Here is a 21856-nt window from a genome sequence, read left to right as displayed (position 1 = left end):
AGCCTAGGCCAAAAAATAAAAAAATAAAGGACTGTCTTCAACTCATGACTCAGACCTATTTGATCTTAGCCAAAAAGAAGCTGAGAATTAGGTTTATTATTATGTTTTAAAAGTACTGGGGTTTAATATTCAGATGCAATCCATTTAAGTTAGCTGGATAGACATATCTGTCTGACTTAGATGGGATATTCAGCAGCACAGCTGTGCTATTGAATATCCCCGTATTCGGCGCTACTTAGATGGATAAGTCTAACTTAGCTGGATAAGTTATCCGACTAGAAAACAGAGAGTAGGTCTAAATGGTAAACTTTCCTAGTAGAGAAAGGGAATAGTGGAGTGCCTCACGGATCTGTTCTGGGACCACTGCTTTTTAATGTATTTATACATGACCTGGAAATGGGAACAAGCAAGGTGATCAAATTTGCCGATGACACAAAATTATTCAAAGCAGTTAAATCACAAGTGGATTGTGAGAAATTGCAAGAGATCTTCTCAAAACAGAGATTGGGCATGCAAATGAAATTTAATGTGGACAGTGTAAAGTGATGCATTTAGGGAAGAGTAACCCAAATTATTGCTACACAATGCAAGGTTTCACATTAGGCATCACCATTCAGAAAAAGGATCTAGGCATCATCATTGAGAATACATTGAAATCTTCTGCTCAGTGTGCAGCAGCAACCAAGAAAGCCAATAGAATGCTAGGAATTATTAGGAAAGGAATATAGAATAAAGGAAACTTGGTTCTTACCTGCTAATTTTCATTCCTGGAATACCACTGATCAGTCCAAACTCCTGGGATTATGCCTCCCTTCTCGCAGATAGACACAGAGAAAGTTTCACTGGCATATAACCTGTGGTACCACCTGCAGTTCCTCAGTATTGACCTGTACCCATGCCAAAATCAATCCTATAACAGCCTTAACTCAAATAACTTTCCACAAATGAGCAAGGGGAAAAGAGGCTAAACTCCAACAGAAAACGGTTCCCTCAAAAAAAAACTACAAACCACGAGAACAAACTTGAAATCTTAAGCAGCTCTGCATCCTACAGAAAACCGAATCAAGTCAGAAATTCGAGCGGACTCTCTCTCCCACACAGGATGGGACTCTGGACTTATCTGTGGTATTCCAGGAACAAAAATTAGCAGGTAAGAACCAATTTTCCTTTCCTGTTCATACCACTGATCAGTCCAGAGACAGTATTTCTCTGTCTCCAGCAGATGGCAGAGGCTGTTAATCCTGCAGTTCTGCAGTTGACTAATTTTTTTCAGCTCATTTTTTTTCTTTTGAACCTCCCTCCTTGGGGGTTTCTTTTATTTATTTTTAGAATCCTTAGGGTTCTTCCCTGTCCGGTTGTGGCAGCCGAGCTGGGGGTTGGTACCCTTGTGTGTGCTTGGTCTGGGCACCTGTGAGGTGTAAATCTGGTTGTCCAGATCCCTCCCGTCACGAGGCAGCTGCAGGCTCTTTACAATATTTTTTTACAAGAATGTTTTGGCTATTTTTGCCTATATTTCAGGGCAGGTTGTTCATTTTTAACTAAAGCTAATTAAAAAAAAAAAAAACTGCACCGGAGCACTGCTCTACAGGCGAGCGACTTCCTCCCCTTGGGTAGGAGCTTTTTGTGGGGCTCTGGCTGTTTGGGGACCTTTTCTTCTGTCGTGGTGAGTACCTTCAGAGAAAGGATTTTAATTTTATCTCTACCTTATGGCTCTGATTCTTCCCGGTTTAATAGGTCGGGGTTATGTGCTAACTCTGCCAACGGTGGGGAGGGTTCGTCTGAGGCTCCTTCTCCTGCTAAACAGCATCGAGTATCGTTGTCTTTTGGACCGGCTGCAACTTCTTTTTTACCTCATCCGGCCGGCTCGGGAACTGGGGTGGAGGACCCTCCCCCACCCCAGTGGGGGTGGGGGAGGGTCCTCCATCTCTGTCTTCGGCCCATTCCAGGTTGGGGAACGGGCAGGGAGGGTTAGAAGGGGAGAAAAGCTCTGGTTTGCCTGTTTTTCAACCAGACCGTGCTGGTTTTGGTGCAGGGAGGCTTTTCTCCACAGACTGTTTTGTTACTTCATGATGCCTATATGGCCAGACAGAAAGCGGCTTGGGGACTACACAGCCACAGATTCCATCAGTTCAGCCCACTGAGAGTCTTTTGGGGGGTCCCAGGAGGTCTTCTAATCCCGGTAATAGGGTTCCCTCAGCACAGGGCTTGATTTTTCGCCTGCAGGGTGATGCAGCTGGGGCGGTTGATCCGGAGGACGCTATCATAGCTCCTAGTGGTACTGGTTCGGGGTCTGGCCAAGCTCCCCTGGTGGCTCCAGTTATTCCGGCTGCCAAGGATGTGGGTCAAGGGGATGACCCGGCCTCTTTTATTTATGAGCCAGAGGATCCTAAGGTGGTCCGCCTTTTTAAAAGGGAAGAGCTGGAGGTTTTGCTTCCCTTGGCTTAACAGGTTCTTGGGGTTAAAATGCCTCAGGAGAACTAAGATTTGGACAGCGAGGACCCGGTACTAGGTGCCATCCAAGATCCTCCAACTTCTTTCCCTTACCAAACATTGGTTAGGAAGTTAGTAGAAGAGGAATGAGGGACTCCTGATCCTGGTTTAAAGGTTGGCAGAGCCATGGGGAAACTTTACCCTCTACCAGAACAGGATTCAGAAATTTTTTCTCTTCCGAAAGTAGATGCGGTGTCTGCTGTGTCTAAGCGCACCATGATTCTGGTTATTGGTTCGGCCACTTTAAAAGATGTACAAGATCGTAAGATAGAGTTACGCCTTAAAAGGATTTTTGAGGTGGTGTCCCTGGGTTTGTGTGCAGCGCTTTGTTCAAGTTTCTTGCAGCGTGCTTGTCTCCAGTGGGTACAGCAGCTTCAAGGTAATTTGTCTCAATCAGCTGTGGACATAGATACAGCTGGGAGTGTGGAAGCAGCTGTGGCTTACGGTGCAGATGCCCTCTATGATTTTGTGTGTATTTCCTCCAGAGTGATGGCATCAGCTGTGGCCGCCCAAAGATTGCTTTGGCTTCGCATTTGGGCGGCAGATGTTTCCTCTAAGGACAATTGGCATCCTTGCCTTTCAAAGGTAAGTTCTTGTTTAGCGAGGATCTAGAGCAGCTGATCCAGTCTCTTGGAGACAATAAAGTCCTCAATCACGGTCTCGTTTTCGGTCCGACAGAAGATCGCGGCCTACCCGTGGTATGCCAGGACCGCAGAGACAATATTTTTCGTGGGGGCAAGCACCCTAAATAGGGTGGGACTGCGAGAGTCCCGCTCGAAGAACATGCTCACCAAAACCCATGCTCTCTGGGACTTGAACATCCAACCGATAATGGCAAAAGTGTGCAAAGACTTCCAAGTAGCTGTCCGAAAAATTTCTTGTGGTGATACCAGCTCACACTCTGGCCAAGAAGTCACGTGAGACTGAATGGAGTGCGCACTCAGACCCTCTGGAACTGGGCGCCCATTACAGATATAAGCCAAGCTTATTGCCTCTTTCAACCATTGTGCTATCATGGCCTTTGAAGCCTTCTGTCCTTTCTTAGGACCAGTCCAAAGTACAAAGAGATGGTCAGACTCCCTAAAGTTATTGGTGACTTTGAGGTAACACATCAAAGCCCGTTTCACGTCCAAACATTGTCAGTCTTTAGCGTGCAGAGCTGACTCATCCAAACCTGGAAAAACCGTAAGTTCCACGGTATGATTCAAATGAAACAATGACACAACCTTCAGGAGAAAGGAGGGCACATTCTCAAAAATATCCCGGAATCTGAGATCTTTAGAAAAGGTTCTCTGCATGACAACGCTTGGAGCTCCGAAATTCTTCGGGTGGAAAAAATGGCTACAAGAAACACAACCTTCGAAGTAAGATCCTTTATGGTTGCCCTTTTTAAAGGTTCAAAAGGAGCCACACACAACCCTCTAAGGATTAAATTGAGGTTCCATGATGGACATATCTTCTGCACAGGGGGACACAGATGCTTTGTCCCTCGAAGGAAACGAACCACATCCGGGTGAGCAGCCAATGACTGTCCATGCACCTTGCCACGCAGGCAGCCTAAGGCCATAACCTGAACCTTAATAGAGCGAAAGACCAAGCCTTTCTCCAAACCATTTATCAAAAAACGCCAAGATGTGAGCTATTGAGGCCTGAGTCGAGACTATTCCTTCACAGCACACAGCAACTTCACAGTTGCGTGCGCAACCAGTAATCGAAGACCTTCCAGACCCTTACATATGGTAAAGAAGTTGAAGTCTTTCCAACGTGCAACAGGGTGGAAATGACATCCTACGGATATCCTTTTTATCTCAAATGCCTCTTCTTAAAAGCCAAGTCGCGAGACAAAAGCATTCCACCCTGTCAAAGAAGCTTCGGTAAATGATTGCGCCTCAATGGACTGTCCACCGCCTTGTTGACCAGGTCCACGAACCTTGGGCACCTTGGGCACCTTGGGCAATCTGGTGCCGCCAAAATTACTTCGCTGGGGTGATTTTCTATTCATCTTATCAGCTTTCCTATCAGGGGCCATGGAGGAAACACGTAAAGAAGAATCCCTCAGGGCCAAGGGAGCACTAGAGCATCTGAAGAACCGGGGCACTTTGGTGTTCTTCCGTGACACCATCAAGTCGAAGCGGGAGTACTTCACCAGTATTATATCAAAGCCATCGCTTCCTCCGACAGCTCCCACTCCCCGGGATCTAGCTTCTGTCAACTGAGAAAGTCCACTTGTACATTGTCCACTCCAGCAATGTGAGACGCCGCTAGTATAGCTAGATACTGCTCCGCCCAAAGAAACAACTCCTGAGCTTCCTGGGCCACCACTCGTCTCCTGGTTCCCTCTTGAAGATTGATATAATCCACTTTGGTCACATTGTCTGTCTGACAAGGTGTATACTGCTCGGCCGCTCAGCAAAGGCAGAAATTCAATCAATATGCACCTCACTGCCCTCTTCTCCAAACCAGGACTGTATGCCAGCTCCAGCTGGGGAGCAGTATGCTAGAGTGGGTCGGTGCTCGGACCACAGCCCCTGCACCGACTGACTCTGGCATATTGCTTCCCAGCTGGAGAGACTGGCATCTGTGGTCATCACCATCCAGTCTGGAACTTCTAAGTCCACTCTGCACCGTAACTGCTCCTGACCAAGCCATCATGAAAGACTGGACCTGGCAGGCTCCTCGAGAGACAGTGGTAGATGAAGCTGCTCCGACAAAGGATTCCACCAGGAAAGAAGAGACCACTGCAGAGGCCTCATGTGCTTAAAGGCCTAAGGATCTAGCTCTAATATTAAGGTCATAGACCCCCAACACTTGCAGGTAATCCCAGACCCTGGGCACCTCCGCATCCAACAAACTGCGCACTTGATTCTGCGACTTGAGAATACGATCCTCTGTCAGGAAGACTCTTCCTGCCCTGGTGTTGACGCGTACTCCCAAGAACTCTAGAACTTGAGATGGGGTGAGATGACTCTTCGCCTGATTCACCCCCATCCCAGCGATCTCAATTGCTGCAAGACTTGCACCACTGCCTGAATTACAAGGGCTTCTGACTTCGCTCAAATAAGCCAGTCGTCCAGGTATAGATGAACCAAGACCCTCTTTTTCTGACGCCGTTGTTAAACCAAACGGAGGTCCTTTGATACTCTTACTTTTTCTACTTTTAATTTAATTATTTAATTATGTACTCTTACATTCCTCCTGTAAATAGTCTCTGCTTTGATTCCTCTTTTCTTGCAAATTGCTTATTTCTCCCTCTTGTTTTAGCTTATTCCTCGCTTGTAAGTTAATTGATCTTGCTCGCTATTTAGTAATATTATGTGCATTGGTTCTTTGGTTACCGTTTAGCTATGATTTGGTTCCATGTTTCACTGTAAAGCTTGTCTAGCTGCAATTTTTGTTTAATGTAAACCGATGAGATGTTCCCAGCGTTCATCGGTATATAAAATCTTTTAAATAAATAAATGTCTGCTGAGAATCATGAAGCAGAGAGATCTCTGGTGATCTGGGTGGATCGGAATATGTAGGTAAGCTTCGGTCAAGTCTAGATATGCTAGAAGCTCTCCCTTGCACACTGCTACGATAACCAAATGCAATGTTTCCATTCGAAAACGAGGAACCTTGAGAGCGACATTCACCTTTTTTAAATCCAAAATCGGACGGAAGGACCCCTCCTTCTTTGGAACCATGAAATATATGGAATACCTTCCCATCCTTTGTTCCTCCACTGGAACCAGAACCACGGCTCTCAATGCTTGGCATCAGTCTACGGTTTCCTGCACAACATTTTTCTTTGTGGATGAAGTGTAAGGGGACACCATGAGCAAGTAACATAGGAGATGAGAGAATTCTAATACGTAACTGTCTCTTATATTGCAGAGGACCCACCGGTCTGATGTGATTTTGGTCCACTCCTCGTAAAAGAGAGTCAGGCGCCCTCCAATAGGAGGAAGAGAGGAGCAGACCAGCCTCACTTCATTGGGTGGACTCTGCTCCGCCAAAGCCCTGGCCGAGACCTTCTCTGCCTGCTTTTCTGCCCTCTGAAAAGGACTGGTTCCAGGATTGCTGCCTCCTGGCACTCTGCCCCTGAGCCCCCTGCCGAGGGCCTACTAGGACAAAACCTCCTATTTACCCTAAACCAGGGCCGCCCCGCAAAGGAACCTTTGTTACTTTTGGGCCTGTTTTCTGGCAGCCTATGCCCTTTGGTCTCTCCAAGACATTTCATGAGCTTCTCTAAGTCCTCGCCAAATAAAAGCTTTCCTTTGAACGGTAAGGCTGCCAACTGAGACTTAGACAATACATCCGCTGACCAGTTCCTTAACCAAAGGAGTCTTCTGATTAAAACCCCAGACATCATTTATTTTTTATTTTTTTATTTTAAAAATTTTCTATACCGTCGTTAAGCGGGTGCCATCACAACAGTTCACAATAAGGCACATAACTATATGTTGTATAAAGTGTATAGAATTCTAACAATTAAACAGGTGCCATCAAATTACTGTAACATATCATAATAAATATTATTTGGTGGGTAATATAAGTCATGTCCAGTTTTCTCTGTCTCAGCTATAAGATAAAAGTACTACTTAACTCTGGTTCTTTGTTGTTTCAAAATAGAAGATACAGAAGTGAGAAACACACGCATTAAGAAAAAAGGTGTGTGTGGGGGGGTTTGACTGACCACAACCAACATTTCCCTGGGTTCTCCTCTCAATTCTCTTTGTTGTATGCTTGCTTAAATAGCCATGTTTTTAAACTTTTTCTGAATGTATTGATGTTTCTTTGCAATCTGATTTCTAAAGGCATATTGTTCCATATTGGGGGTCCTGCTAGGAATAGGGCCCTATCCCTTACTTGAGTTAGTCTGGCCGTCTTAACTGAGGGAATAGTTAGCAGTGGAATAGTTAGCAGTGCTTTGTTTGCTGATCTCAGGTTTCTGTGGGGGGTATGTATGCGGAGGGCTGTGTTCAGCTACTCTGCTTTTTCGTCGTGTATTACTTTATGTATGGTGCATAAAGTTTTGTATTGTATTCTTTGTTCAGTGGGTAACCAATGTAGTTCTATTAAAGTTTCGGTGATATGTTCTCTTTTATTTTTACCAGTTAAAATTCTTGCAGCTGTGTTTTGTAGTATCTGTAGTGGTCTTATTGTGGTGTATGGTAGGCCCAGTAGGGGAGGACATTACAGTAGTCAGCACTGGAAAACATTAAGGCTTGTAATACTGAGTGGAAGTTGGTAGGCATTAGTAGTGGTTTTAGTCTTCTAAGAGTCATAAGTTTGGCGTATCCCTCTCTTACTTTTTGAGATGTATGTTGTTTCATATTTAGTTCTGAATCGAGTATCACTCCCAGGTTTTGTACTTTCTCAGCTAGTTGTATTTTTTGGTTGTTATTGAGTGTAATTGGGTTCTGAATGATCGATATTTTTTTTCGTTCAAGGTGTAAGAATTCAGTTTTCTCTATATTGATAACTAGTTCCAGTTGGTTAGAAGTTGTTTTATTATATCTAGGTACATGTTGGCTAAGTTTAGTGTTTTCTCAATTGTGTCATCAATTGGAAGTATTAACTGAATATCGTCGGCGTAGATATAGTGCGAAATTCCTAACCCAACTAGCAGGTGACATAAAGGCAACACGTATATGTTGAATAGTGTGGCAGATAGGGCAGATCCCTGCGGAACCCCTGTTTGCAGGTTTATTTTCTCTGATATTACGTCTTAGATTTGTACTTGGAAGAATCTGTTATTTAGGTATGATTTAAACCACTTGAATGTTTTGTTTTTTAATCCTATTTCTTCTAATCTATTTAGTAGTATGTCATGGTTTACTGTGTCAAATGCCGCTGATAGGTCAAGCATTACTAAAATGTACTGTTTACCGCTGTTGAACCCTCTCATGATGTTGTCTGTTAGTGCAAGCAGTAGTGTTTTAGTGCTGAAGTTTTTGCGGAAGCCATGTTGTGATGGGTACAGAATATTATTGCCCTCTAAGTGTTCTGCTAATTGTTTTTGTATGTTTTTTTTCTGTTAATTTTGCAATTAAGAGTAGGTTTCATACTGGTCTATAATTGCTCAGGATTAGATGGTCACTGTTTTTTTTCTTTAGAATTGGTTTTACTATTGCTCCTTTTAGTGAGTCTGGCATGGTTCCTTCCTTTTAGTGATAGATTAATGATTTTTGTTAAAGTTGGAGAGACTATGTTGGCTATTTTTTTTTTTTTTTTAAGTCTATGGTTCGAATTGTCTTGTGCATGTGGGGCGGGGTTTAGTTTTTTTAGCATTGATTCAACTTCTGTTTCGGATATTTCGTCGAATGTTTCCCATGGTTTAACATCTTTTTTGCATATTGATTTTTTGTTTAGTTATTTTTGGAATCTTTGTTTTTAGATTCGTGATTTTGTCATTAAAGAACATAAGAACATAAGAAAATGCCATACTGGGTCAGACCAAGGGTCCATCAAGCCCAGCATCCTGTTTCCAACAGTGGCCAATCCAGGCCATAAGAACCTGGCAAGTACCCAAAATCTAAGTCTATTCCATGTTACCATTGCTAATGGCAGTGGCTATTCTCTAAGTGAACTTAATAGCAGGTAATGGACTTCTCCTCCAAGAACTTATCCAATCCTTTTTTAAACACAGCTATACTAACTGCACGAACCACATTCTCTGGCAACAAATTCCAGAGTTTAATTGTGCGTTGAGTAGAAAAGAACTTTCTCCGATTAGTTTTAAATGTGCCCCATGCTAACTTCATGGAGTGCCCCCTAGTCTTTCTACTATCCGAAAGAGTAAATAACCGATTCACATCTACCTGTTCTAGACCTCTCATAATTTTAAACATCTTTAGTCTTTTCCTCATAGGGAGCTGATCCATTCCCCTTATCATTTTGGTAGCCCTTCTCTGTACCTTCTCCATCGCAATTATATCTTTTTTGAGATGCGGCAACCAGAATTGTACACAGTATTCAAGGTGCGGTCTCACCATGGAGCGATACATTTTCCGTTTTATTCACCATTCCCTTTCTAATAATTCCCAACATTCAGTTTGCTTTTTTGACTGCTGCAGCACACTGAACCGACGATTTCAATGTGTTATCCACTATGACGCCTAGATCTCTTTCTTGGGTTGTAGACCTAATGTGGAACCCAACATTGTGTAATTATAGCATGGGTTATTTTTCCCTATATGCATCACCTTGGAGTGGATTAAGACATTGTATTCCAATCCTACTGCCTGCATATTAGTTAATGGGGTATTATCAGAATCTCTTCCCCTCAAGGGAGGTACAAGGCAGGGTTGCTCCCTATCCCCTCTATTATTCATCCTCACTTTAGAGTCTTTAGTTCTGAAACTAAGGCAAGCCAGGGAGATCAAAGAAATACCTATTGGCTCCCAAGAAATTAAAATGTCTATTCGCAGACGACATCCTGCTATTTCTTGTGGAGGCACGTAATGTTATACCATTGATTTCACAACAGTCCTGCTACAATTTCTAAAGTTTTGCATAACCTAATTAATTAACAAGTATACAAATTACTTAGACACTAGTATCACAGTCACAGTTCTGCAGTTTCCTTGTAAGTTTACTTTGGCAGTGTTCGTTAATCAAAGTCAAAATAATTTTCAATATCAGTAAAGAGAATCCCTCAGCTGTGTTGCATTCTTTTCTCTCTGTATATACTTTAATAGTGTAGTTTAAACCAGGCAAAACCTTCCCATATTAAGGCAATGTCTCAGCAGTGCTGCACTCTTGCTCAGGAAGAATGGCCTTTCTCTTTTCACTTTTCTTTTACCCTGCTGTCTATCATGCTATTCTCCCACCAGTTTCTCACATAGTCAAAATTACTCAGTTTCCTTTGAGCCAACCCCCATGCATTTCTCATTAGATATTACAAAAGAGTTTCTTCCAAACATTATTCTCCCTTTGTTTATAGATGTCTGAATTCCTGCAGAATTTATCTAAGCAGTTCAACTTCACAACTACTTTAAGCACATTTCAACTTCACAACTTCATTAAGCACAAAGTCCTTTTCTTTCAGTCATCTAAGACAGTGGTTCTCAACCGGTGTGTCGCCACACTTCCCGGTCCCCCGCTGACCCAGCTGCTCCCCCTACCCGCGCAAAATAGGTCCTCCGCCCGGGCGGAACGCAGCAGGACAGCTGGAGTCAGTGCCACCGGCATGCTCTCTTCTTCCCCCCCCCCCCCCCCCCCGGAGGGAAGTGGTGAGCAGCAGGTGCGAGCGCGGGAAGAAGAGACCATGCTAGTGCAGGCAGCATCGGCCCGAAGAAGAGAAGAGAATCCCAGCCTGAGGAATGAGCAGCACAGCTTGGAGAAAAACGAAGAACGACGTCAACCCCCGCGGCCAATGGGACTCCTTCTCCGCGAGGGCTGAAAGTGAAGGAGGTTGCTGCTGCCTTTAGGGTTGGAAGTGGAGGAGGCTGCTGCTGTTGCTAGTTCGGGGGGGGGGGTTGGGTGAATGAGCAAGCATATGTATTTGAGGTGCTGTGTATGTGTGTGAGTGAGACAGCATGTTTGTGAATGATTGAGGCCTGTATATGTGAAAGAGAGTATGTGTATGATTGAGAGCCTGTGTGTGAGAGAGCGCTTGAATGGAAGTGCATGACTGAGAACCTGTATGTGTAAGTTTGTGGTTGAAAACCTGTTTGTGTGAAAAAGTATGCGTGTGTGATTGAGATCCTTTGTGTGTGAGAGAGATCATGTGTATGTAAGATTAAGAGCCTGTGTGTATAAGTAAAAGAGAGACCATGTGTGTCTGTGTGTGATTGAGAGCTGGTTTAGGTGAGGGAGCATGTGAGTATGTGATTGAGAGCCTGTGTGTAAATGAGAGAGAGAGGGCATGTGTGTAAGCATGTGAATGAGAATCTCTGTGTGAGAGAAAATGACAAGCATGTATGTGTACGATTGAAAGCCTGTATGTGTAAGCTTGAAAAGACAGACAGCATATATGTAAATGTGTAATTAAGAGCCTATATAAGTGAGAGAAAAAGCATGTGTATATGTGAGTGATTGAGAGCCAGTGTGAGAGAGAGGAGAAAGTTGCAAGCAAACCATCCCTCCTCCTGCTAATTAAAAAACAATCTCAGGGCACCTGGATATCAAATGTTCCCAGGTATGCAGAGCAAAACATTTTTTATATCCTTATTATTTTTCATTATTGGGTCTTTGTGTCTGCTATTTTGAAATATTTTATTGGTATCTAGAAATTTTTGATATGAGTTTTTAATTGGATATTCCATTCATCAGCTGTTTTGAAATAATCTGTTCTTTTTGTTAGCATGGTTTTGCTGCTATCGATTTTATATTTCTTGATTTGTTTTAGAAGGACTGGTGATGTTTCTTTTTTTCCTTTGTTACACTGCATACAGAGACCCTGGCTTGTTGCAGTTTCCAATTCAGTTTTTTTCTGCATGCTTCTAGTTATGCGTTTTGGTCTCTTTATTCTTTGTTAGGTGAGGGTCAGCACATGTGATTCAGGTGAGGTTTTCTGCCTGCGTGTAGTTTCTGTGTAGGGCTCTATAGTAGCCTAGCTTGTTCCGTTTTCCTAATAGGAGGTGTATTGATGCCTTAAGGCCTGGTGTAATATTTCCAATGTTGCCTTTTCTTAAGTAAGGTGTTTATTGTTTGAGTACTGGAAATTGGTGCTGCTTTGGTATGGGATGTTTACTATTTATGCTATTTCTGTTCAGACCGTATATGTATCTTTCCCTTGTGTCATTCTTAACAATAAAAATAATACTGGGCCTTTATTTTTTATTTCCGCTATGAATTGTAATGAGCAGTGTGTCACACGTGTGAGTGTGGTCTGTCAGGTGGGTCATGATGGAAAAAAGGTTGAGAGCCACTGATCTAAGACATCAATGTAACTTAATGGCTGCAGGAATCAGGAGGCTTTATCTTCTTCAAAGGCTGTCTCCATGATAGGCTCAATGTCTACCTCCCTATTCCCTTCTCTAAAGTAAGAACTGCCCTATTTATCATTCCTGGCAGCTGTCATCTAAAGGGTGTGGTCTGTTCCCTCCTGGGATCATCTTGGATACTAACCTTGAAAAGTCTGGGTAATGTAGTTTCTTGGGGTGGGGGGAGCAGCCATCTTAAATTTCCTTATATGACTCTAAGCAGCCCCTGTCTGGTAGCTTTAAAGCTGTAAATTCTTGAGCAGGGACTAGACCAACAACTCATGATCATCACACATGGTTTTAGCCAAGGGAAGACTTACCTCACTAATCTGCTACATTTTTTGAAGGTGTGAATAAACATGGACAAAGATGAGCCAGTTGGTATAGTGTATTTGGACTTTCAGAAAGCATGTTACAAAGTTCCTCAGAAGAGACTCTTGAGGAAATTAAAAAGTCATGGAATAGGAGGCAATGTTCTGTTGTGGACTGAGAACCAGTTAAAAGATAGAAAATAGAAAGTATGGCTAAATGATCAATTTTCTCATTGGAGAAAGGTGACTAGCAGAGTGCCTCAGAGATCTGTGCTGGGACCTCTGCTGTTTAACATATTTGTAAATGACCCAGAAATGGGAATAATGAGTGAGATGGTCAAATTTGCTGATACAAAATTATTCAGAATTATTAAACACAAGAGGACTGTGAGAAAAACTGCAAGAGGACCTTGTGAGACTGGAAGGCTGTGCAAAGTGATGCAAGGTTCCACATTGGCAGTCAACACCCAGAAAAAGATCTAGGCATCGCCATGGATAATATGTTGAAATCCTGTGCCCAGTGTGCGGTGGCAGTCAAGAAAGCAAACAATGATAGGAATTATTGGGAAAGAAATGAAGAATATCATAATGCCTCTGATTTGTTCCATGGTTCAACCACACTTTGAATAATGTGTGCAGTTCTGGCCACCACATCTCAAAAAAGATGTAGCGGTGTAAGTAAGTTTAGGGGTGCAGGGACCTATCTGCTACAGAAAACATCCAGTTCCCCTCCCATTTTACCTCACAATCCTAAGTTCAGGAAGAGACAACATGTTCTCCACTGAATTAGACTTTTATTTATCAGATTTGGCAGGATTAGCATTTAGAAGATTTATTTATTTTAAATTTTTTATATACCGTCGTTAAGTTATTTACCATCACAACGGTTTACAGGAAGGCACATATAGTAACATAAAGTATTTAAACCAGGTAAAACATTATAAAAAGTGCCAAAAATGGTTCAGTAACAGAGTGTATTCAAATATATAATTATCTTATATTATATGATGTCTCTAACATCCTGTCTACTAAACACCAGTTTACCCTAAAGAAATTTCTGTACCATGGGTGGTTTAAAATATGCCATAAACCTTAGCCTGCCTAATATATTAATACTTATGGCTAACTAACATACCCCTGGTCCCAACTTCAGGCGATTTACCTCTGTTTACCTCTGAAGCAAGCTGTGGCTGGAGGTCTGAAGAATCGTCTAGGAAGGAGGCTTGCTTCTGGGTCTGGTACTGTCAGAGCTGTCGGGCTGCTCTCGGCTCTTAATCACCTCAGACTCCACACCACTATCCAACCCCAGGTAGGGTGCCTCCAGTCTCTTGGCCACACCTAGTCTTCTCCCTCCTTTATAGCAGGGACTTTTGGGCTGCTTCAGGTCCACTCCCTTTCTCTTTATTTGCCCCCCCCCCCCAATCTTATACTTTCCAGCTGATAAATATGCATAGCTTGTGCATAATCATGTAGTGGGTGGGAGGGTCTTTGCTGCATTGCAGGTCTTTCTGCCCTCCCCTTTTCTTTCTGGGGGGGGGGGGGGAGCTCCTACTACCTATGTATGCCAGCATCAGTGTTTTCTCCATTTTAGAATGCTCTTCATCCAAGGGTGGGGGTCCTTCTAATCTCTGGACTTCCCTTGGTCGATCCATGACTTCTGCTTATGAGCCAAAGTTCCTGCATTGTCCCTCTGCCTTGGGTTTATTTACATAGGAGCTTACAAACAGGCAGATCTTGATAAGTATCCTTTAGTTCTGGTTTAAAGTTCTCCTCTGGTAAAAGTTTCTTTTCTTTAGCTGTGACAGTGTTTTGGCCTGTCAGCATACTGGGCCGCATACTTCTTGACTATTATGATTAATATTGGGTGCTTTCAGTGGTTAAACATGGGATATCTCCCTACAGCAGAATTAGAAAAGGTACAGATAAGGGCAACCAAAATCATAAAAGGGATGGAATGATTTCCGAATGAGAAAAGACTAATGATGTTAGAGCTCTTCAGCTTGGAGAAGAGACGACTGAGAGGAACTAGGATAGAGGTCTGTAAAATGAGTGGATTGGAATGGGCAAACACGAATCAGTTGTTTATGCTTTCAAAAAGTACAAAGACTAGGGGACATTTAAGACAAATATATGAAAATACTTTTTTACTCAATACATAATTAAACTCTAGAATTCATTGCCAGAGGATATGGTAAAACCTGTTAGTGTAGCTGGGTTTAATAATGTTTTGGAAAAGATCCTGAAAGTAAAGACCAGAAACTTATTAAAGTGGACTTGGGGAAAATCCACTACTTGTCCCTGGGATAAACAGCATGGAATCTATTGAAGTTAGAAATCTTGCTAGGTACTTGTGACCTGGTTTGGCCACTGTTGGAAACAGGATGCTGGGGATGGATCTTTTGTCTGACCCAGTATGGGTTCTTATAGTAGAATTGTTTGTCAATGTACTTCACAATTTTCTCATTTTTGCCACAAAGGCTAACCCTTAACTGCAGCAGAAAAATCTAAGGCTGTCTTACATCTATTACCTGTTGTCCAACCTGGGATGTGTTGGGGGGGGGGGGGGGGGTTTGGATGTGAAGTTTGCAACAGCACCATCTGTGCTTAGAGGCCTCAAAATTCTACATCCTGCACTGCCCCTAGCCAGTGTGGTTTTCAGGATATCCACAATGAATATGTATGGGGAAAGATGTGCATGTAAATCTCTCATGCATATTTATCTTGGATATCTTAAAAAAACAGATTGGTTAGGGTGTACTCTCCTTTTGGGGATACAAAAGTGATTGAGTTCTACTATATCAAAAAAGTGCTTACTTTTGTCACAACCTCAATGAAATTAGAAAAGATAAAAGATTAACTAAGAACATCCAAATCATGCCACAATTCACAAAAAACTGATATGAAGTGAGGTATCAGCAAGCCACTGACACGGTTGATTAAATGTAAATCCCTATCAGTCTTCTCATTCATTTACTTCAACATATATCACATTTCAAAAGAGTGCAGATTATTTTTTTAAGAGTTTTTGGCAAATAAAAATTGAAAATAGCCCGATATCAGCTGCTATTTTTTCGGTCATAACTACATCACGGGCGAAAGAAATGAACATCACTTATCTCAAAATTGATGCTCCCATCAGACAATCCAGTCTCACCACAATTCTCAGTGTCCTCGAGTGTTGTCAGCAAATCCAGATTCCTACATGGTGTTTGGGCATCAGAATGATTGAACATAATAGTTGCCTTAATTGTCACCATTTTCGGCTGACGTTTAAGGCAACTTCTATGGCCCATTGTTTGAAATGTGAACGTTCCTTTGAAGAGCTTCAGTTTTGTATTATTAAATCTCCCCATAGGAGCTGGCATGGGTGTGATTATGCACAAAAGTTGCTGCAACATGAATAGTTTTGATTCATCATTTGAACACTTGAACCGATGGTTTTTAATGTGGAGCTGATTTGTCTTGGGTTTTTGTTTTTTTGTTTTTTTTTATAATAGCAATTTTTGTTCTGGTGTTTTTCATATCCCGTTTTTTGTATATATTGTTAGATTGATTTATATGTTGTGTGTTCACATTTAATTTTGTTATTCACACTTATGGATAACGCATGTGATGTGCCAGTGATGCCATCAACATCATCACATTTATTCTATTTGAATCTGGGTACGTTGATGACAGTCAAGAATGCTGAGAATTGTGGTAAGACTAGACTGCCTGATGGGAGCTCCAGTTTTCAGAGATAAGTGATGTTCATTTGTTTCTCCCCGATGCAGTTGTAATCAACAAAACATCAGCTAGCATTGGGCTATTTTCCATTTTTATTTGCAATAAAAAAGTCTTAAAATAATATCTGCACACCTTTGAAATGTGATATATGAAGAGGTAAATGTGTCATGTGTTTGCATTTAACCAACCATATCAATGGCTTGCTGATACCTCATTATGTATCAGTTTTTTTGTGAATTGTGATATATTTTTGATGTTTGTAGTTGTATCTTTTGTCTTTTCTGAGTTCTACTATCTACATAGTCTCTACTCTTCGTTATTTCTAAAATGGCATAGTTTTCTTAGGAAAATCTTAAGCAGTGTGTTGAAGTTGCTTCAGATTCTCATGATATTGTGCCATTGCTCACATTTACTCATCAATTTAATTTTTTTGTTTATTTTTACCCAGGAGGACAAAAAAGAAAAAATCGTCTCCTAATATATTGCCGACTAAGCAGCTTGGGAAATTCAAAAATGGGACATTGCTTCTCAGTGGTAAAGATATCAAGAAAATCAAGTCATCAAAAGTGATGAAGTGACAGTATCCAAGTTACATCCAAGTTGAAGAAGGAACCAATGTTGATGTTTTTTGACAAGCAGTGAGCCCGAGTCTCTAACAAAAGTCCCACTTCTCTGGAGAGTTCTAAATAATGACATATCAGAAGCAAAAAGGTTCCTGAAATATCAGGAGAAGGAATACATTTAAAATTTTAATTATTTTCTCTTCATCTGCAAAACTACTCAGGTCACTTCCCCCTAAAATGAAAAAAGAAACCCATGCTGTAATCCACTGCTCACAAAAGTAATTGAATTTAATTGCCTTTATAATTTTATATTGATATGACAACTTTGAAAAAATGTATTTTTTTTCTTTCATGTACATAGGTGACATGTTTTGGGTGGGGGGTTTTTTTGTTTTTGCTGTATGCAGATTGAAGACCTGTTTTTCATCTCTTCTCCAGCATTGGCAATAAAATTCAGAATTATTTAATGGGCTGATTTTCCGTAGGGCCCTATTTTCTCTGGTGACTTGTAGTGTTCCTTACAAGTAGTAAAGGGGTTTTCAACCAAACATGGGCTTCATGTACCCTGTTTCATCAGCTTGCAATCTACCAGTTCACACTATCTTTTCAAACAAATTGTGATATGGTTAGCAAGGAATTAGCTTTGCTTTTGGTATTTTGTAAATAAACTTGGATATTTTAATAAAGAGCTAAACTCACAGTTTAGGAAGAAGTAATGATTGTAGGTATGTTTTCATAAAGTTTGCATTAATGTGAGAAGCAGTTTGTGTACAAGACAGGTGCTATAGCCTACTCTATTAATCAGGGCTGGTAGTGCAGCATACAGCTTACAAAGCTAAAACGGCACAAAGGCTTGATGGTACCTAACATACTAACAGATAGGGAACCTAACTTTCAAACCTATCCACGGTACAGCATTTTCGCACATAAATGGACTTGGGGAAATTAATGCAGATATTTTATAAACCAGCTACCTGCAGCGGTGGTGAGGAGGAGGCTGAGACAGGGGGTCTGTGGAAACTCCCGTAGTCTTTTCCACACTTGGGAAGGAGGTTGGTAGTTCGGGGCTATCAGCCCCTTTAAGGCATAATCCAGGCAGGGTCGGGATGTGTGTTAGCAATCCGATGCACCTGGGGGCAGTTAGTTACAGCTCTTGAATTGTAGCTGACTTTGAATCAAATAATGCAGCTCGCAATTTTTGAAGCAAGATGCATTATTTGATTTGCATATATTACGGTAGCAATGAGCTGATTAGCATGCATTTGCATGTATTAGTATACTTGCAGTTCCAGAGGCAGAATAATGCTCAGTATTTTAAATATCACACAGTATCTTGTAGTCTGTGGTTTACCATGCGGTAAACAGTGTTTGCTGCACAGTTAATGGTCTAATGCAGCTTTGTAAATGAGGCCCTTAGATTGTAAATTTGTTGAAAGAAATAAATTAGGGCTTTTGTGATGCAGTCTATCTACTGGAAGGTGCCATTTCTTTTAAATATTGCATTGCTGTGTGGTCTTGGGTTGTCCGATAGGTGCAGTACATTATCAACTTTATTATAAGATGAGTGATTATTATTTTCCCTTTCCTGTTATGCAGTCATGTTGATGATTTCATCACCATCTGGAGCATGCTACAAATATGATGTCTGTTCACACTAAAGGTGAAAAGCCCTAAAATGATTATTGAAACTTCACTGTACTGTCACACTGCTTCATTTTAAATGAATACAAAATGCTTCCATGGCCCTACTCCATAGTATTCAATGGAGAAAAGGAGTTGCCAAAATAAAAATATAGATGAAAAATCATTTGTATGGATAAGGAATGTGCAGGAATGTTCTGCAAGAGGTAGGGAAGGCCCACATGTAAACAAAATTAGTCTTTTTGTTATTGCACACATTGTCTTGTCCTTACTTTCTTAGTAGCAGCACTGTAAAGCAAAGAGGAACATTTCCTTAACAAACCTGCCTCTGTTCACCATTATTCTGTTCCTTAGGGGAAAGGGGAATTTGGTAAAGAGTTTCCTTCCAAATAGAATGGTACAACCAAAGACATAGGAAAATGTGGGAAGGAGGTTCTGGAAGCCAAATTTAGGCTCTTAGATAGAAAGCTGAAATTCAGAAACTCCAGGGTAGCATTCTCTGAAATGCTCCCTGTTCCACGCACAAGTCCCCAAAGGTAGGCAGAGCTCCGGAGTCTCAATGCAAGATTGAGATAATGGTACAAGGAAGAAGGATTCAGTTTGTAAGGAACTGGGAAACCTTTTGGGGAAGGGGGAGTCTTTTTCTGAATGGATGGACTGCACCTTAACCAGGGTAGAACCAGGCTATGGCGCTCAGCAGCACATGGTTCAGCGGGTAGTGCAGTAATGGAGATTTCAATTACCCCAATATTGACTGGGTAAGTGAAACATCAGGGCATGCTAGAGAGATAAAGTTCCTGAATCGAATAAAAGACAGTTTTATGGAGCAATTGATTCAAGAACCAACGAGAGGGAGCAATTTTAGATCTCATTCTCAGTGGAGCACAGGATTTGGTGAGCGAAGTAACGGTGGGGCCACTTGGCAATAGTGATCATAATATGATCAAATTTGAATTAATGACTGGAAAGGGGACAGTATGTAAATCCACGGCTCTAGCACTAGAGCCGTGGATTTACATAGAACGTATGTTCTATGTAAATCTACGTATAATTACGTAGAACTGAGCGCCTTTCAAAAGGGAAACTGATAAAATGAGAAAAGAAACTGAAATGCAGCTACAAACATAAAAAGTGTACAACAGGTATGAACATTGTTAAAAAAAAAAAAAAAAAAACCATCCTAGAAGCATAGACCAGATATATTCCATGCATTAAGAAAAGTGGAAGGAAGGCAAAACGAATACCGGCATAGTTAAAAGGTGAGGTGAAAGAGGCTATTTTAGCCAAAAGATAGTCATTCAAAATTTGGAAGAAGGATCCTTCAGAAGAAAATAGGATAAAGCATAAGAATTGGCAAGTTAAATGTAAGACATTGATAAGACAGGCTAAGAGAAAATTTGAAAGGAAGTTGGCCATAGAGGCAAAAACTCACAATAAAACCTTTTTTTTTAGGGAGTCATGTGATGTGGTGAGCGCTGCTCCGGGGCCCCTCTTCCCACATCGTTTTACATCAGCCTTCTCCCGCACACTGAATTTGCTGGATTGGGTACTGCAGAGTGCTTTACAAGAAAACAGTGAAGAAAGGCGGTTTTGGCACTACGGATGGCCACAAAAACTTTCCAGAAAGAGCAGCCTAGAACAGTGGGAAGCAAAATGGCGGAAGCAATGAGTACACCCCCCCCCCCCCCTTCACCACAGGCGGCTGAAACAGGTGACTTAGCGGCAGTGATATTGCCAGCGATGGATGAGAAGTTAGAGAAGCTGTATACTCATTTTGATGAGATTCATGTGCTTCTACAGGACAATACTGCATAAATGAAGCAGAGACCCGTATAAGTACAGTGGAGGAGCGGGTACAAGCTTTAGAAGCGGAGCTACTCTCGGTCAAAACACAACAGGGGAAGGCAGACAATAAATTGGAGGATCTCGAAAACCAATCCCATCGAAACAATTTGCAGCTAATTGGTTTACCAGAATCTGTATTAGACGTTGAGCTGTGGCGCATTATTGAATCATGGCTGCCTCGAGAACTGGGCCTGGACAGAGAACTGCAAGATTTGCAAGTGGAGCGTGCACATCGTTTGGGGCCTAAAGGAACAGGACAGGCCAGAGCACGCCCAGTGATCCTAAAAATTTTGAACTATAAACACAAGGAATTTTGCTTCGATACAGACAGTACAGAGCATTGAAATATGAAGACAACAAAGTTATGTTATTCTACAGCGGTTTCAGCCAGACGGAAAACTTTCGTTGCCATTTGCTCGCTGCTGGTACAGCAGAGGATATGCTTCACACTTCAATTTCCAACTCGTCTGAAAGTTTCCTTGAATAATGCGGTATACTTTTTTGAGACGGCTTCAGAAGCAGAGGCTTTCCTTCACCCCAGTCTGAAGGAAACAAAGTCGACCTCCTCCTGCTGTAGACGTGAACTGAGTTATTGATGGACAGAACATATAGAAAGACATGGTTTAATGGAACAAAGTCAGCATGGCTTTACCCAAGGCAAGTCTTGCCTCACAAATCTGCTTCACTTTTTTGAAGGAGTTAATAAACATGTGGATAAAGGTGAACCGGTAGATGTAGTGTACTTGGATTTTCAGAAGGTGTTTAATAAAGTTCCTCATGAGAGGCTTCTAGGAAAAGTAAAAAGTCATGGGATAGGTGGCGATGTCCTTTCGTGGATTACAAACTGGCTAAATGTTACGAGTGCGCGCGGGCGCAGTCGTCTCAAGCTGGTGGTGAGCCCTTGGGCCACGGCGAAAGCTAGGGAGGAGCCCCAGCCACACCGTGGGAGGTGAGCTGGGCAGGCATGGTGAGCCAGGCGGGTACAGAAGCAGGGAGTCTGACCCTCAGCCGGACCTGCACGCCCATGGTAGCCAACACTGGGAAGTTGACTGATGAACGGTCCTCCGACTGTTCCCGGCCCTTTCGGACCTGCCGCTGGGAACGGCAATGGGCAGCAGGCCGGACAGAGGCGAGGGCAGACAGAGTCCTTTACACTGAAGACGTCAGATGGAGGCTGAAGCAGACATCCAAGACAGGCTGAAGCAAGACGTTGAAGAGGAGGGCTGGAAGGAGACATGGCACTGTCCAACAGGGCGCCCTACTCAGCCCACCCACGGGACTGAGTCGCGGACCACCCCGTCCAGACGCGCCCTACACAGCCCAGGAAGGCTGGTCGCAGACCACGCTGAGGAAGGAGGGTGCAGGAAAG

The 21856-nt window shown here is 42.3% G+C and overlaps 1 protein-coding gene across 2 annotated transcripts in view; it reads left to right on the top strand.

Annotated features, from left to right (window-relative positions):
• The window catches only part of C3H1orf131 (chromosome 3 C1orf131 homolog), a 117847-nt gene extending 100141 nt beyond the window's left edge, over positions 1-17706 (top strand). For both annotated transcript variants that reach the window (XM_029594200.1, XM_029594199.1), the window contains exon 7: positions 16887-17706. In XM_029594200.1, the coding sequence (XP_029450060.1) occupies positions 16887-17016 (130 nt within the window). In that variant the 3' untranslated portion in view covers positions 17017-17706. The remainder of the gene's footprint in view (positions 1-16886) is intronic.
• Positions 17707-21856: the final 4150 nt, after the last annotated feature.

This window comes from Rhinatrema bivittatum, chromosome 3, assembly GCF_901001135.1.
Source record: "Rhinatrema bivittatum chromosome 3, aRhiBiv1.1, whole genome shotgun sequence".
NCBI classification, from domain to species: domain Eukaryota; kingdom Metazoa; phylum Chordata; class Amphibia; order Gymnophiona; family Rhinatrematidae; genus Rhinatrema; species Rhinatrema bivittatum.
The sequence above is the reverse complement of the archived record's forward strand: the minus strand, read 5'-3'. Positions and strand labels throughout refer to the sequence as shown.